The 17,576-nt window shown below is 29.3% G+C and overlaps 1 protein-coding gene across 4 annotated transcripts in view; it reads left to right on the top strand.

Moving 5' to 3' along the window:
• The first annotated feature begins 11,212 nt into the window (after positions 1–11,212).
• LOC129962427 (E3 ubiquitin-protein ligase Rnf220-like) overlaps positions 11,213–17,576 on the top strand; it is a 66,688-nt gene continuing 60,324 nt past the window's right edge. For 3 of the 4 annotated variants that reach the window (XM_056076192.1, XM_056076191.1, XM_056076190.1), the window contains exon 1: positions 11,213–11,821. In XM_056076192.1, the coding sequence (XP_055932167.1) occupies positions 11,747–11,821 (75 nt within the window). In that variant the 5' untranslated portion in view covers positions 11,213–11,746. The remainder of the gene's footprint in view (positions 11,822–17,576) is intronic. The other variant, XM_056076196.1, reaches the window with a different exon arrangement.

Raw genomic sequence — 17,576 nt, 5'->3', positions numbered from 1 at the left:
ATTTTCTTCTAAACGTGCGTCCTTTTCCTTAAATCGCTCAGGCCTTTCCCTATTTTATGGGTCAATTGATTTTCCATTATCTTTATTGCTTGAACCTTGTGCAATTCTCACACTCCTTGAAGAATTCGAATGAAGTTTGGCATGCATGTTCCATGGCATCTGAAAGGGTTAATTGCGCTATTAAAAAATTTCTAAACCCTACTAAAAGGTGGGAAATGGAAGGGAAAAGGCTGCGTTTTCCTGTTATAACTTTAGGACATGGCAAGAAAAAATTATTTTGCACCATTTTAAAATTTGAAAATAAGCATTTCAAATCGTTAGTTTCATTACCAGAAGACTTTTCTTCCATTTTCCTTAAATTAAAAAAAAAATCCAACAAAATTTGTATTAATTACATTTTTTTTTTTTGTCTATGTATTAAAATTGTTTAACCCTTTTTAGAGCAGTAGGAAGTATGCTTCCCACCAAATTTATCAATCTTTGTATGAAATTATGTAGGTTGGCATCAGTTCTGACAAATTTTTTTAGAAAGACAGAAACTTAAATGCTTCAGTTCTTTATCTCACACAAAATGATGGGTCTTGATTTGTTATTTAATTATTCATTAACCAAATTAATTAATTAATCAAATTAAATTTATCTAATAAGCCAATTGAGTCTCTTTTCTTATTCTAATTTCAAGCCTAAAAATATTTTAACATAATATGAATAGAAAAAATGGCCCTTTAAAGGGTTAATTACATCTATCGCTGGCGCGTTTTTAACCAATATTTTAGTTACCTGTCTTCAGACATTTTCATTTTTGACTTTATTACGTAAAATAAAAATAATTAATAAGAATATGCAATAATTTACATTAAAATATTTCTTTTAAGATTACTGAAATTTTTTTAAAAAATGTTTAGCTCAATTTTGTCACTTTTATTTAACACTTTTAAGGTTTATTTTAACACTTTTAAGGTTTTAATGCATCCAGTTGACATATCATATGTACTTTTTTTTTTTTTACTGTCTCTTCAGTTTGATTTCATTGATTATAATTTCATTTCACTTGATGAATTTATCTCACACATATTTGATATATTTTACCTCATTACTCACTTTCTTCGAAATAGTTTTAAGATGTACCAACGCATATTTCTAGTCACCTTTTTTTTTTTTTTTTTTTTTTTTTTTTTTTTTTTTTTTTTACCTCTGACAACAGATTTTCAGTTGCGATATCTAGAATTCGCCCCAGAATATAAATACTGAATTTTTAATATTTGATAGAAAATCAGAATATAAAAGTTTCTATAATAAAACAAATATGAATGTTGTAATATCTTGATCCTGTCCTATCAAATAAGAGAGTAGCTTAACAAAACAATTCTTTTATTTACAGCCTTATATATGTACACAACAATAACTTGTTCTCATCAAAATTAATATTATTTACAACATTCACACAACAGTTGAAAGTTTAATTATGGAATCGTTCCTCGATCAAATCAGAGAATAGACACCAACAAAAAAAAAAAAAAAAAAAAAAAAAAAACACTAACAAGCTGTTGGCTCAAATGACTATTCCAGAGGCCTCTCCAGAAATACACAGATCTTTATCGGGTGGATCCGAACGCAGAAACCGAATCAACGGAGTTTCTCACAAAATTAGAAACAATTTCTTCGAACATCGACGTCTCTCCGACTTCTCTTTCCACGTCTCCCACTACTCTCATCTCTTCTCTCCTCTCAAACACAAAAAAAAATACCGTATTTTATTTCCGTCAGATCTCCGTCTCTGATTTCCTCCTCGGTGAACTTCAGTTCTCTTTCACCCAATAACTGTTCGACAATCTTTCCTCAGTGGTCTCCAGTCGTTTGTGGGAATGTCTGTTAATGATCCTTCTTTGTAGCTGATCCTTCCTGAACACATGTTAATTATAATTAATTCACAACTAACACCGGCTAACGTCTACCTGATTTCGACATTTAATGACAACGGTTGCTGGTGATTGATCGTTTCTTGAAGATTTGAGAAGTCCCTTCATAATGGGAAGAAAGCTTAACTTCTGGATATTTTGATGTTCTTCTCCCTTGAAAACATGATGGATCTATTTGAAACAACGAAACACATATCTGTGAACCTGAATCACAGAAAACATACATCTGGATACAACAAATGACCAAACACAATTATTCTACAAATAAAGAGGATCCCCATCTGGCGGTCCGTAGGCACTTAACTATATGTGGAAAAATGGGTGACGTTACATCTGGCAGGAATGCCAACTACCATGTGAGAAAAACGAGGAAACATTACAACGTTGATCATAAAACCTTTCCCCAAGACAAAAATATTTTTGAAAATAAATAAATAAACACAATCAAAAATATTTAAAAAAATTACATTCGATTTGAATATATAAATGTGGAACTCTCTTTTTACTTGTTTATATTAAGACATGTGTTGTTAAATCAAGAATTAAATCAAGGAAGCATTACCAGAAATTAAAAGTTTTAATTTGCCTCCTCTTGGCATTATAAAACTCTTCGAATAAAATTTTATCTCTTAACTAACCAGCAATATAATTAGATTCTTAAAATAAAATTAAACCTCTTAGAAAGGCCATCATTAACCAAGAAACTCAATGCCAATTACATGTTGTTAGCTTCAAGTAATCTTGATATATTTAAATAAAACATGAGATTTAAAATGTCATTTATTAGTAATCTTTAGATTACTAATTAATTACAGTCGAGGGATGTTAAAACTTCTTTATGGATTATATATAAAAATTGTGCTAAGCGAGAGTATATGGGCTTCGCTTTTTTTTACTTGTATATAGAAGAGATAAAAGGAGGCAAAGCTTTGGAACTGGCAGAAAGTTAATAATAAAAAAAGATTTTCAAAACAATCGTTTAATAGTTTTCTTAAAAAAATAAAGGGAGGGTGGGCGGAGTTGTCAAAATTCTGGAGAACAAAGCAAAATCACTAAATAGATTGGTGCTGAAAAGAATACTATGAGAAAATAAAGCCACTGTATCATCAGGAATAAAATTCTTGAACATGCTTTAAAATGAAAAGCATACTAAAACGCTAATGAAATTCTAATTTGTTTGTTTATTTATGGACATTACTGCCTTTTCGTACCTAAATTTTCTTGATTAAAAACAGTTTTTTTAGTACACGCATAAAAACTATTGTTAAAATCCTTTTTTAATTTAATTCGCAGTTTTTTTTTTAATGTAAGGTTTCTTTTTCTTTTTTTTTTTCTTTTATCATACTAAAACTGATTTTAAAATTATCTGCATATTTATTCAATTGGATCAATAAAGAACTTAAAAAAAAAGTGTTTTAAACCGGGAGGGAAAAAATCTTGGTAATCATAGGGGAGGTAAAAAAATATATATATAAATAAAAATAAACGTACTTTCAAAATCGTTTTTTTTTTTTCTCCTTGTGATTAAACTTTTTCTTATCTAAATTTTCTTGATAAAAAATTCTTTTTAGTTCACAAATAAAAACTATTTTAACTAACTTTAAATTTTTTAATTGAAATTTTAATTTTTTTTTAAGCAGCTTTTTTTTTTTTTACTTTTATCATACCAAAACTGATTTTAAAATTATCTGCATACTTATTCAATTGGATCAATATAGAATTTTTTTAAAGTCTTTTAAAACCGGGGAGGAAAAAATCTAGGTAATCATAGGGGAGGTTAAAAGAAAAAAAAAAAAAAAAAAAAAAAACTTTCAAAATCGATTTTTTTTTTTTTTTTTTGACAAATGGGAGAGTTAGTGCGCGGGCGAACCACCGCAACTGTCTCTAAATACTTGCGGTTGATACAATAAGAAGGGATATATATATGAAAGACAGCAGGAAAGGGAAAAAAATACTTTCCAATAATCTGAGATCACTCTCTGCAGCTGCTGTCATATTCTTCAGTAGGTTACGGGATAAGGGAAAAATAAATATATATTTCGGATAGAAAATGAAACAAATCAAGAGAAGAGGACTCCCGATAAAATATAACTTCCTCGGGCAGGAGAAAAAAAAAAGGTTAGCCAGAAGGAGAGTGAGTGAGATGAAATTCTTCTCATCGATTTAGAAAGTTGTTGAAAAGGAGCCAATCATCAAAGCAACTAGCTTGAAGGAGCTGAACTCCAGTGGTGGAAAAAAAATCCAAACAAATCGAAAGTAAATGAATAAAAAATGTCTTCCTCACAGAAGTGAGTGACAGGCTTAGACCAAATAATAAAGTTTTTTTTTTCATCATCTTCTCGCTCCCCCTTCTCTCCCTCTTTTTTTCATCCCCCCACTTCGCCCCCTCTGTTCTGTTTGTGGGAAGTTAAAAGAAAAGTAAAGTTGCCTCTTTCAGCAAATTTCGATTTCAGAGAGAAGATATTACTGAATAGTTTCACCCTAAAAGTACTGCGGATTTTTTTTTTCCATGAAAGAGAAAAGTGGCTTTTTTTTCTGTTCCCATTTTTTTAATAATACAGTTAGACAGCTTTCTTGTTTTATATATTTTTTTTATCACTGCATGATTTGAGAATAAAGAAAGACAGATAAATGATGTATTTGCACTTTTAAATGCTGGTGGACAAATTAATACAAATAGAATGCCGTGATTCGCGCGCACACGTACACGCACACGCACGCACGCACACACACACACACACACACACACACACACACACACACACACACACACACACACACACACACACACACACACACACACACACACACACACACACACACACACACACACACACACACACACACACACACACACACATATATATATATATATATATATATATATATATATATATATATATATATATATATATATATATATATATACATTTAATGTCCGATTGTTTGTTTGAACTTTTCATTCACAATTACACACTTTTGGACGGATTCAAATGATATTTGATTGAATTCCTTAGCACTTAGAAAGATGAACTGCCATTAAAAAATTGCTACGCCACTCTAAAGAGGAAGCGATGAGGTTAGAATGAATTTACGTTTTTCCACCATGATTTCTAAACATATCGTTGTGTCACAATTATTTTTACACTGACTAAAAATTTAAAAGATTAGCATTTTTAGCGACACAAATTTCATTTCTGTACGACAATTTCTCTATTCTTAATCATTTTATCAAAATTAATTGAAAATAATTTATAAGAATTATTCTATTGTTTATTACATTCATTTACGCGCGCTTTTCGCCGTTGTTAAAATTTGAGCTTTATCAGAGTTTATCCGGTATCGTTGGTATTAATTAATTAACTGAAATTCATGATAGCGTTTAGAGTTCTAAATTATTTTAAGAGGTTGAATTAAGCGGATTCCACGATTGTATGACGTAAAATTATGTGCAATTTGCTTTTTCGTACATAAATATAGTAAGATTAAACGCATTTGGTGCTGTGGGTACGGCGGCTAGTATACCATAAAATGAAGTTGAAAAGACTTCCAACACTAATTCAATAAGATGGAAATTAAAATCTATTAACTAGGATATTTTTATATATAATATGTTGCTACGTTTTCCTAAGCTCGTTATTCTCTTAAACATTTATCACATGAGAAACGGATTTTAAAAAAAAATAATAAAATTCAACCTTGTTTCGTCTTTGTAAACCGTCCACTTCAGAAAACTACGGCCAATAACACTTTTTTCCCCACTGTGGTAAGAAAAACCCATGGAAGCTGAGATGCACACTAATCATAAACGGTCCAACTGCGTGTCTTGCAGCCAGCAAACGTCACGCCTGATTTAACGCAAATGCGACTCCAGGGACGAACACAGAATTATTTGATAGCCCCCTGGACGCCATTTTCTGAACAGGGCCCTACATCAAATTTCATCGGGCGCGTGGTTCCGGTTCGCCACTTTTATGGCCGCCCCACGATGATGCAGGAGTTGATAACAGCCCCTGCCCAGCAATTGTTTTCTTAGCCCGCGGTGTAAAAGCTCCGTTTGATTTGTGTTGGTTTCGCTTTTGATTCCGAAAGGGCCAGTTTGGGGCTTCGGTACCAAGAGGTGGTGGGGGAATTTCGAACATCTAGAGACCAAAGGTTTTCATTAAAAACGTTATGGATATTGTTGTTGGATCGAAATTATAGCTTGGGATTTAGTCACCTCTTAATAAGCTAAATAAGTGTCTAATAACGGCGGTAATAAATAGTTTATTCCTTTTAGACTTCCAATAAAGAAATACAATGGTTTGCGAATTATCTCTTAGTGCTTGATTGTTACTTTATATTGCTATAAGATTTTTAAAAAATAATTTTTATGATAGTTTTAAATTCAGTTATCTGTAAATGAATTATATTTTCATAGTTCGAACTTTTATTATGAATGCGCAATTACAATTGAATATATAGCAATGTAGCAAAATTATTTTTTACTAGCTGATATGGCCCATCTTCGCTTGGGGTTGTCATCATGTCTTTTACAAATTAAAAATTTGTTATTTAATTGTCTGAAAACTCTCATTAAGACTTTGTTTATACTTCAGTAATTTTAAGAAAATTTTTCCAATTTTTATAACAAAAATAAATATTTATATCAAAAGTTAAAATTATCAAATTCCAAATCAGCCGTTGAAAATTTCGTGGTATAAACTTCATATAGGAGAAGACATAAAATACATTTCATACTAGTGCTCGACAAAATCCCACTATTCTTTAAATAATAGTAAGTAAGTAGTACGTAAAAATTCATTCACAGTAGAATAAAAACACAAATAAAAAAATCTTAAAATCTGAATATAATACAAAATAATAATAACACTGAACAATTAAAACGCATATAAATTAAGAACTCGAAGTAATAAAAACTTTCAGAAATAAATAATAATACATAAAGATAAATATTGAGAAAATAATTAATAAGTCAAAAATAAATTTTGCATTTCCTTCAAAAATTTATAGACTCTCACGAGGATTTTTTTTAAATGCAGAAAGTTAACAATTTATAAATTGAAATTTTTAAAGAATGATATAAAATAAAGTACCAAAACAAGTACTGTACAAAATACCAAAACCATTATTCCATTTTTGTGAGAAAATAGTTTTTGAAGATACGAACTTTAGTGTCCATTGGGTAATCATAATGATTGCCTCGTTGGCGAAGATAAGTAGTTTTCATCCTGATTTCCGTCACATCTTCTTTTTTCTGACTGAATTCTATGGTGTAGCGAGTTTTCCTTCTAGCATTTCTAATAACAGTTTGCAATTTCATTAACTAGATGAGGGAAAATTGAATTAAAAGTAACTGTAAAAACATTTAATGAAGAAGTTGGAAGGTGATTTGTTTATATTTGACTGTTGCCATTTGATAACAAGTAATAAGAACGATTTCTGTGCCATGTGCAGTAGTACATTATGAATCCAAACGTAATGTTATAACATATATATAATATTATGAATTCAAATGAATTATTGAATGTTTTTTCACAAACTTTGACCGATAAAATATAAAATTTCTCAGAAGAGGTCATAGTGTTTCTAAAAAAAAGTTTGAATAACTTTTTTTGTCTGTTTCTTCAATTCTTAAATAAGCAGCAGATAAATTTTTTTTTCTGATGATTCATCAATAGTCATTAATTCCAAAGTCATGTGTTCGATTCGTATCTTAGTTCACAAACTACTGGAAAGTAATTTCGGCAAAAAATGACGTATAGCTGAAACTTTTTCTCTTATAAGAGAAGTACATTTTCATCTTAACAGTTACAGATGAATCATGAGATTGATAAAACGACCTATAAATGTTAACTACAAGTAAATAAGCACAGCAATGGAGCTTTGGTGCAATTTATATTTTTTTAATATTCATGAAAGTTAAAGAGATTTAAATTTAAAAAGAAATTAATTATAAAATTTCCCTTGAGTGCATAAATATGACTTTTTTTATTTGTTCACATTAATTATTTGCAAAAAGCTGATTTTATTCTTGCCATTGATAATTTTATTTATTATTATACATTTATCTTGAAATTGATAATTACTTTACTAAAATTAATGATTTTATCGTTTTAATTTTTTTAAAAAGCGTAATTGAAAAATTTACCGGGAAAAATCCTAATGGATGTTTTTTTCTCTTTCTTCTATTAGAAAAGTAACTATAGATATTACCGATAGATGGCAGTGCAAGAAACATTCATGTAAGAGAAGATGGATCTGGGAAACTCCGCATAGAGAAAGGATAACAAGATCCTATCTCTCAGTTTTATCTTACCGCATAAAAATATATGCGATTCTTTCCACGAGTGAATATAATTAATAGTAAATACAGGACAGTTTTTTTTTATCAATGATGAGATAAATTTACTCTTATATGGAATTAAAAAGAGTAATAGATTGCTAACCGTTTTAGAAATTAAGTTTCGGTTAAAAAATATCATTTTTTTAGCCGGGCAATCACAATATCTATAATATCTAGTGTCTTAACAAATAAATTTTACAAGAACTTTAAAAATGAATCATTCTTATACAATCGAATCGTTAAGGTTTGGAGTTTTTAAATTATATCCGGTTTTTGCGATTTTTAAAAAAATGAATAGTGGAATCTTCAACAACTCATTGCCAAAGTATTCTACTCTATTTTCTTTTAACATTAGAGTTGCCATTATAATTAATGAAATCAGAAAATAATATGATACTATATAAGAATCTCGAAGTATTTGCTATTCTCTGAAAAAAAGTTTTTTTAATTTTTATTTTCTTTGAAACTAAAAAATTTCTGCATTTCGTCGACAAAATATATATTGCAACAAATGAGATAAATCCTTCATAGAAAGTTCATTAAGTGTTAAATGATTTTTTTACGTCAAACAAATAATTTTATTTTTTTATTAATTTTAGTTAAAACATTTTAATTTAGACGTATTAATGTTAAAATCTGTCTTAAAAATTAGAATAAAAAAAGTCGCTCTTATTGCTTTTAAGAAAATTATATAGGCAGCTGCTTAGCCTGCAGAGTTGGAAATTGCCACTGCTAGTTCCTCTTTTAGGATGAAAAAAGAATTTGAAAATTAAAATTAAGAAATTGTAGTTGTAATGCAAGTGTCTGATTTAACATTACAGTATGTTTTAAATAAATAAATAAAATTAGTGTTGTAACATGCTGTTTAGGACCCAGCGAGTATTCAATTAAATGAAAAAAAAAGTAGAATAGTTAATATTATTATCTGTAAATCATCTGAAAAATCTCAGAAAATTGCAATACAAACTATCAGTCAATTGAAAAAACTGATTCTAAGCTTGTTAATGGTTTAAAATTTTAAACCAGTCTTAAATATTGCAAAATGCAGTTTTAATGCAGACTTGACGTTATGCAAATGAAAATCATCACTTTCACCTACAATCATTCGCTTATGCGAAGTAATTTTGTTATTGCTATCTCGGATAATAAAAAAACTTAACAATGCTTTTAAAAAATGTGTCGTGTTTTCATCGTTACATATTTTCGTAATATTTAAAAATTAGGCATAACCATTACTAAACAGTAATTAATTCAATGAAATAAATGTAAATTTCATTCATATAAATGCATCTGGATTTAATTAAGTAATTCGGTATGTCTAATTATTTCTTAAGATTTTTCTTAGTGCCTTGTTACATTTAAAACTGCCTACTATGCATAGTGCTTTTGATGAAACAACGATTAATTCATGTACCTTGTTTCCAGTCATATCCTGAAATCAAAGTTGATCACCCTTTGAAAATCAACAATTCTAGCTCTAAACTGTTGTTGTTTCTTATGGCACTTACCATGTACAAGTCCGCTGTTACGAAGACAGCGATTTAAGCCGGAGGGGGAGCGTCTCTTGTTTTTATAGTAGCGCCAATGGGGCCAAGAGTACGACTTTGCTACTCACGCATCACTCATTCGCTTGCACAACCCCTTTTTACAGGAGGGCACATTCACACATCTCACAGATAGAACAACGGAAGAACAACCATGCCCAAACCGGGACTCGAACCCAGGACGTCCAGATCACAGGGAAGACGAGCTACCCCTATGCCAGGACGGCGGCGCGCTCTAAGCTAAATTTAGACCATTTATTTTTTTATTATCGTCTAGATAACAGAAAAGGGATTATTTATATGAAATAAATTGACATTTTGATTCAAAAGCCGCATTTTTGATTTTCTATTTGCTTATTTTAATTCTTGTTAGGTAATTTCTCTCTTTATTTGCATAATTTCTTAATGTAAAGTTTTTACGATTTCTGTTTCTATTCTTTTCAGCATCAAATCATCATCGTATTCAATCTAGCATCAAAATTTCGATGCTAGATTGAATACGAAATAAACCTTGCGTACGATGTTAATAAATATCATAGAATTTCTAGCACCCGAGCTTTCTTTTCTTTTTTTTTTCAAAATTATATAAAATAATTGAACTTTCTTAAAATATATAAATAGTTGATTTAAAGAAAGGAGGGCGTTATTTATTCTCGGTTGCCTTAAAAGAATAGACAAATCGATTTCAAAAAGTTCTATAATCAATTTTTAGAACAAAAAGCTCTAAGACTCGATTAGCACTACAAAGAAACATGCATGCAAGCACTTGTTTCACATCTCAATCCTTAGGCAAGCATATGAACTCCCCCATTTCCGAGAGGGAGTGCAAAAAAAAAATACCCCCCCCTCCCTTTGGCTTCTGCCGAAACAGTATTTCACTCATCCATGTCATCATTTTGTTTTTCCTCAATTAAGAACCAACACCGGCAAAGAAAGGAAGACATTCTCGTGTGAAAAACTGCAGGATGTGTTGAAGCAATAAAGATAATAATAAAAAAAGGGGGGGCACTTCTCAACCCCAGCAGGACTGAGGGGATGGAGAAGAGGGAGCAGCAGCAAGTCTGTCCATTCAACACTCTCTAATCACTATAATGGATAGCCGCTATGACTCCTTTGACAGACCTTTCCCCACAAGAGTTGTCCCACTTCCGACAAATCTGGTACCACCCCTCTGCAAGTGACTTAACTCACCTCCTCTCTTTGGAAACTTCACCTTTTTCCACAAACCGCCGAGACCACACTCCCAACTCCGCCCTACAAACCGTCCCGGAGCCAATGACAGACCTGCTAGTACTTGGGCAGCGACCAATCCAGAAGGAGAGATCACTCGGAGTTGGGTGGGGAGTTGGAGGCTGCAGATGAAGAGAAGTTTGGGAAGTGTTCACTGGAGGTAGTGGCTAGAACTGAGCGGCGGGAGTTGTCCCAGACTAATTGGATTTGCAATTCTCAACCAGTCAGTCTACTTCGCACGAGTAGACTGAACTTTTCGGCTATTTGAAGTTCGGCACTTGGAACAGAGAGCACTGCTGGCACAGAGAAGAACTGTGGTACTAGCCTTTGTTTACGAGAGACCTGCTTTCGGATGGTTTGGTAACAATATCAAATAAAGCATTATTAGACATGATTTTTCAGAGACTTAATCGTACATTCATGTTGAAAACTTACACCGAAACTTTGAATTGGATGGCCAGGCAACATGGACTTCGTGTTGACGATCTGAGGTAGTGGATTTCATTAGACTTCAGCCAAAAAAATCTCCACGTGTTTTTGAAAAGTTTGTTATTAATTTTTTTGGAAGTTTCTGACTCTTAAAATCTAATTGAATCTTCCGATAAAAAATTGTTATTGGTTGTGATTAGTTTATTTTCGAAAATAAACAGCAATTAAGCATTCGGTAAAATTGTACGAACTTTTTAAAAATTGATTAATTATCAAAAATGAGCAGCCACAACGATCGATTACGAGGGCGAGCTGGTTTCTTCCCTTCGGGTCTGAAATTCCCACCGTTTCAGGTAAGAAAATTTTATTTCAGTCGAATGATGTGATTAAAATTTATACTTATAATAATACATAAACAAATCAACAATATAAAATAATTTAGTTGATTTGTAATATTTTTTTCTCTGAAGTGTTTTTCTTTTTTAAAAAATCACTGTAATTGTCTTAAATAGCTTTTGTTACTGAAAATAGTATATATATATGTAAATTAATCATTAGAAATTTTCATTAGAATTACAAATTATTTCTTATTCATAATTCTCAAATCAATGTATAAAAGCGTATTATATAATCGTTGAAGTATTATAAACTTATGTATAAAATATTGCGAATATCAAACAAGAATATAGGGCAAGGATCTATTAAATCTATAATACTGTGCTTAAAAAAACTTCGCAGTGTTTTGTTTTATTTCATATTATTTTATAAAAGTTTTTTTTTTAATTCGTGATATTAAATTGAATTTAAGGATGATTTCAGATAAAACAGCCAAAGAGTGAACACACATTTCAAAACTTCTAAGAAAATTTTCTACGAATTATGTGAAACAATGTGCCGAATTCTAAAAATTGAAATAGTTTTTGGATATCTGAAGAATCTTAGATTAGAGTTAAAAAAATTAAACTTAAATTAATTAAAAGTTAAAAAGTTTTTCTATACCGATTAATAAAGATTTTGTTATTTTTATTAAAAAATAGATAGTCTTTTGCTAAATTTACATATTTAAGTCTATAGAGTATACAAGGTCTATTCATTTTATTGTAACCGATTTCATGTATATACGATTAAACATGTTGTGCAAAAGTTTTAAGTTTAATTCATTGCCAAAAAAAGCATGTTATGATTACAACATTCTAATATTTAAATTTTGATTAATGCATTAAATGCTAAAATTATACATTTAAACAATAGTTTTATTTATGTTGTCATTCTGATTATAATGGCAGATGAAATTTTCGTATTAAAATAAACCTTTTTTCTAAATTTTTTCTTCTTTTTCAAATTTTTCAGACAGATCATAAATCATTACCTTCCTATTTAGTTTTGCATTCAATAGATTTTATTAGAATGTTCTTTAAATTATTATTATATTGAGTTCAGTACGCTGCAGTCTCTAGGTTTTTTTAAATTTAAATACTTCTAATGGATTAAATAAAAAATTCTAAAAACTACACAATGATTTTGCAATTATGTAGAAAGTCTAAAAAAAAATGTACACTTTTATTATTGAGTTGTACCTATAAAAGCTTTGGGAAACTTTAAGAATTGTAAATAATAAAGTTTTAAATAAATTTATGTTTATATATTTTCGATACATTTACTTATTAATAATGATACTCCAAACAATTATTATTGCATTAAAACCAGAAAGCTTCTAGCTAAGAAAATTATTCAGCATTTAATATAATTAAAGAGATGAAAACTTGGTTCTGACATTTATTTAAATAATAGTTTAATATATATTAGAATGAGGTTTTTTTTTAAATTTTCTATGTTGATTTGATTTTTTTTTATCTGGTTAAAAATACGATTAGTAAAACTGGATTTTGCATTCTTTCAAAACAAAGAATGTATGATTTAATTATCAATGCTTTATCATTAATATGTGAAAAAAAATTTTAAGTGAATAAAATAATTAGAAAAAAATTAAATATGTTTGACATATTTTTATAAGAAAAATGATTCTAACTTCAAATTATATAAAAGGAATTAATAAGAATTACAGAATTTATTACTTACAATGTTAATTCTATGAATAAGCAATACATTTTTGTAAAAATAAATAATGTTTTAAATATTTTTCTAAATAATTAAGTAGTTTACAATGTTGAATGATTAAACAATGATTCCTAAAACCATTTTTCACTAAAGATTTTAATACCATTTTAAATATAGAATTTTAAAGCAAGATCTAAGAGCATTTTATTCACATAGTAGTGAACATCTATCGTCCATTTTTCGCTAATTTGCCACCATAGTTAATTGTAATATTGCCGGCAACCATTTAGGTGAGTTAAAGAATGTTTAACAAATCCACGTTTTGAGATTCTAAATTTTCTTGTATTAAATATTTCATAAAATAAATTCACATTAGAAATATTTTAAAATTTAATATAAATCTTATTGTTTTTCTGCATTATCTTTTCATTTCCAAAATTACTGGTTAGCAGATTTCGGATACCAGGTTTGTGAGCTGCATAATTTTAGCTAAAATTATCTTTTTTTCCATTCATTTTCATTACCGAATAAATTCACCTAGTTTTATCAAGTAGTATCTAATCATTACTTTTATCCTATTTAAAATTTCATTCATACTAAATCGTATATAGTAAAAATAATATCAACACGCTATATTTTTTTCATTTATCTGGTCGAAATTAAAAAGGGTAATAGAAATGGAATTTTTATTTAATTCCCTTTCTATTTCTGTTATTTTCTGTAATATTAATATTTTCGTCAGTATCTATTAAAAATAGTAGCTTTCTGGAAATGGTTCATATTATAAAATATTTGAATAGATACAATCACCTTTTCATCACCAAAACGTGTCATCTTCAAAGCCATTATATGTTTAATGGTAGAATTTAAGTTTCACGATAGAAACATCATGAATATGAAAATGATCCCATCAAAAATTCAGTTGTGTAATGAAACCTAAAAAGAGTGGTGGTGGTAGTGATACCTAACAGACTAGGCATCTGCCTAGGACCGTTAGGTTAAGTGGAAACCACAATCAGGCTGGTTAAAAAAAATTTAGTTTTCAAGTTGCCAAGTCTAGTTTGTTTAATAAAAAAAGACAAATTATATTAATGATAAAATTTCGGATAATATTTGCACTTCATCAAGTAAAATTGCTTAGCTTCTTCTTATTTCTTTCATAACGTTCTCTTAGTTATTAGAATATATAACCGAAGGTTTATTTAATTAATATAGTTTATTAAAAAAGGAATACCGGGCAGTTTGGAACAATAGTAAATAAATAAAATAACAATTTCCAAAAATAAAACAAATATGAACCTAAATTAATCTTAATATGTTTAATATTTGTTGAAATGTGAAATTAAATTGACAACTTATTAAAAATGGTATCTAAGGCGCATTACTACGGCTGCAAGATACCTAAATCTGCATTTCCATCTAAAGGGTCAAATATCACGAGTCAACTAAAGCATTAAAAGGCAAAAGTTTGGTAAATAGTATATTTATCGTCTTCAAATAATCTTGCCGGTCCTGATAATCTATGATTAAAATATATAGATCGCATTATAGATATAGATCTCATCAACTGTTACAATAAACGCTTTACAAATCAGAGAAGATATGATACACGCTTTATTTTTATGCTATATTATATGATATATAAATGCTATAATGTTATGTATATATTTTCTCGAACGTGAACTATCCGAGATATTTCGACTAGACATCTGGTCATTTTGCTGTTACTAATTATCGCATTAACGTACGCTTCAAGAAAAATTGTAAATAGTTGCTACGTATATTGCTAGCATTCAGTAAAACATCTACATATATACTAAGATTTGGAAAAGAAATAATGCATTCAATAGCTATATTTTTTAAAAATTATTTAAAATTTAATTTTATCTATTATTTATTTTTAAGTATAGCTTTAATTATTCATTTACAAATATAAAAGGGGATAAGTAGATGCATTTGATTTATACCTGGACAATTTTCCAAACTTGAGCAAAATCATATTCACACGAAAAGAAATAAATCAGTTTTGTTTCGACTATAGTAATGTTTGACCATGTTATCTATTACAAAATTTACGGGTTGTATGTTTATGTAAGCGAAACCAATTTAAACCCCCAACATTTTTAAATATAATTTTTTAAAAGAATGATTATAGGATATATTTGATGAAGAAATTATCCATTGATATTCGTAATGTTCTATGTTCATGAATTTTTGAACTAAAATCGTGAAGAAACGAACTTTTCTTGCAATTCACATCCGATGAAAGATTGTCTACGCTGTTTTTGAAAAATTGAACTTCTTTCAAAGAGTTAGAATTAAAGAAACTCTATCTAACTAATGACTATATCCAAATTAGAATATCAGTTCCTTGGACTCCTTTAAATACGAAAAGAAAAAAAAAAGATAGAAAAAAAAACTTTTTTTAAAGTTTGTCTCCATCCCTTACAAAAGTTCTTTTATTATGGTAAACCGACTTTTTTTCCCTGACAAGACAAATGAAATCTGGAGTCATTTATTTCGAGGCTTTTAAAATTAAAAGCACGTAGAGAGAAAAAGAGGAAGATGGAATCGAGATTCAATTCCATTTCGAATTTGAGTAAGTGGAGTAAGGGTGGAAAGAGGGGAGTTCCACAATATCAGAAAGAGAGTATTTAAATAATCCTTCCGACCCCAACAAAAAAATGTGTCTCCTCTAACCTCTTCCGGCTGGTTTCAGAGAATAAATTGTGAAAAGACTTTTGAAACCGTGGTAAATCCAATGATAAGACATTTTTTTTTACGCCGTTTGTAATATTAATTAGTAAAAATAATTTAAGAAAACTATTTTAATTAGAATCAGTTCATCATTTAAATTTTTTATTAACTCTCTGGCTGCGTAATTTTTTCAAATCACTATTTAGATGCGTTGTTTGCAAATAAGTTCAAATATTTTTCAAACAAATTGGACTGATTCTATTTGTTACACGATAATAATACGATATAATAAAAATCTGTAATCGTAAAAATGAACTCTTTAAACTGCGAAAAACGTGGGGTGTAGTAGAAAATGGACTGATTGCCAACCCGCGGGATAAGTAGCTAAAAGGTTAACAACTCGTTTATTGTTGTTTCACTAATAAGACGGGCGTAAACTCTGTAGTCACGAGAAAATTTCCATTGCTGAAAATTCTGAAAGCTGAATTCATATTCATTGATGAAATCGGAGATTGCAAATGGTTGACGGAGCTATTGAATTCAAAAGATTCTTCAGCTCTAATGTTGCTAATGTTGGAAAAAAGGTGGCATTCGATTATAAAATGGGCTGTTATAGAGCATAGTAAGAATTTGCTTAACCAGTAACGTGGACATTTTTTTTTTTTTTTTTTGAGCTCTGAGCAATATTTATAAATAAAAATAACTAAGAAAACTTGTTAATTCGAACTAATTCATCAAAAATTTTTTGTAATGTTTCAATAATTAATGCTTAATCCAAGTGAACCCAAACCCTGCAGTCACGAGAAAATTTACATTGCTGAAAATTTATATTTATTGATCAAATCAGAGATTGTAAATGGACATTTTGCGAATGGTTGTCTGAGCTCTTGAACTCAAAGATTTTTCAGTTCTGAACATTGCTACTACTTTAAAAAATGTGGCATGGCATTCGATTTTAAAAAAGGGCTGTTAAAAGCATGATAATAACTCGTATAACCAGTGATCATGACATTTTTTTTTTTGCGCATTGAACAATATTAATAAATAAAAATAATTACAAAATTCTTAATTCGAAATATTTCATCAAAAATTTTTATTTTTTAGAAATGTTTCACTACCTGATGTTGAATCAAAATGAAACCAAACGCTGGATTTATGAGAAAATTTTCAAACCGATAAAAACGTTTCAGATATCGTGAATGGAAATTTTGAGTTAATAAAATTCTTGAACTCAAAGTTTTTCCAACTCTGGACATAGATACAGTTTCATTGCCATTACAATCACTTACTAAACTTGGAAGGTCTTATAGATTCAAAATATTTTTATTACATGATTTTACCTTCATTTTAAGA

Source organism: Argiope bruennichi, chromosome 2, assembly GCF_947563725.1.
Source record: "Argiope bruennichi chromosome 2, qqArgBrue1.1, whole genome shotgun sequence".
Lineage (NCBI taxonomy): Eukaryota > Metazoa > Arthropoda > Arachnida > Araneae > Araneidae > Argiope > Argiope bruennichi.
Note: the sequence above shows the minus strand (reverse complement) of the source record. Positions and strands in the feature narration are given on the sequence as shown.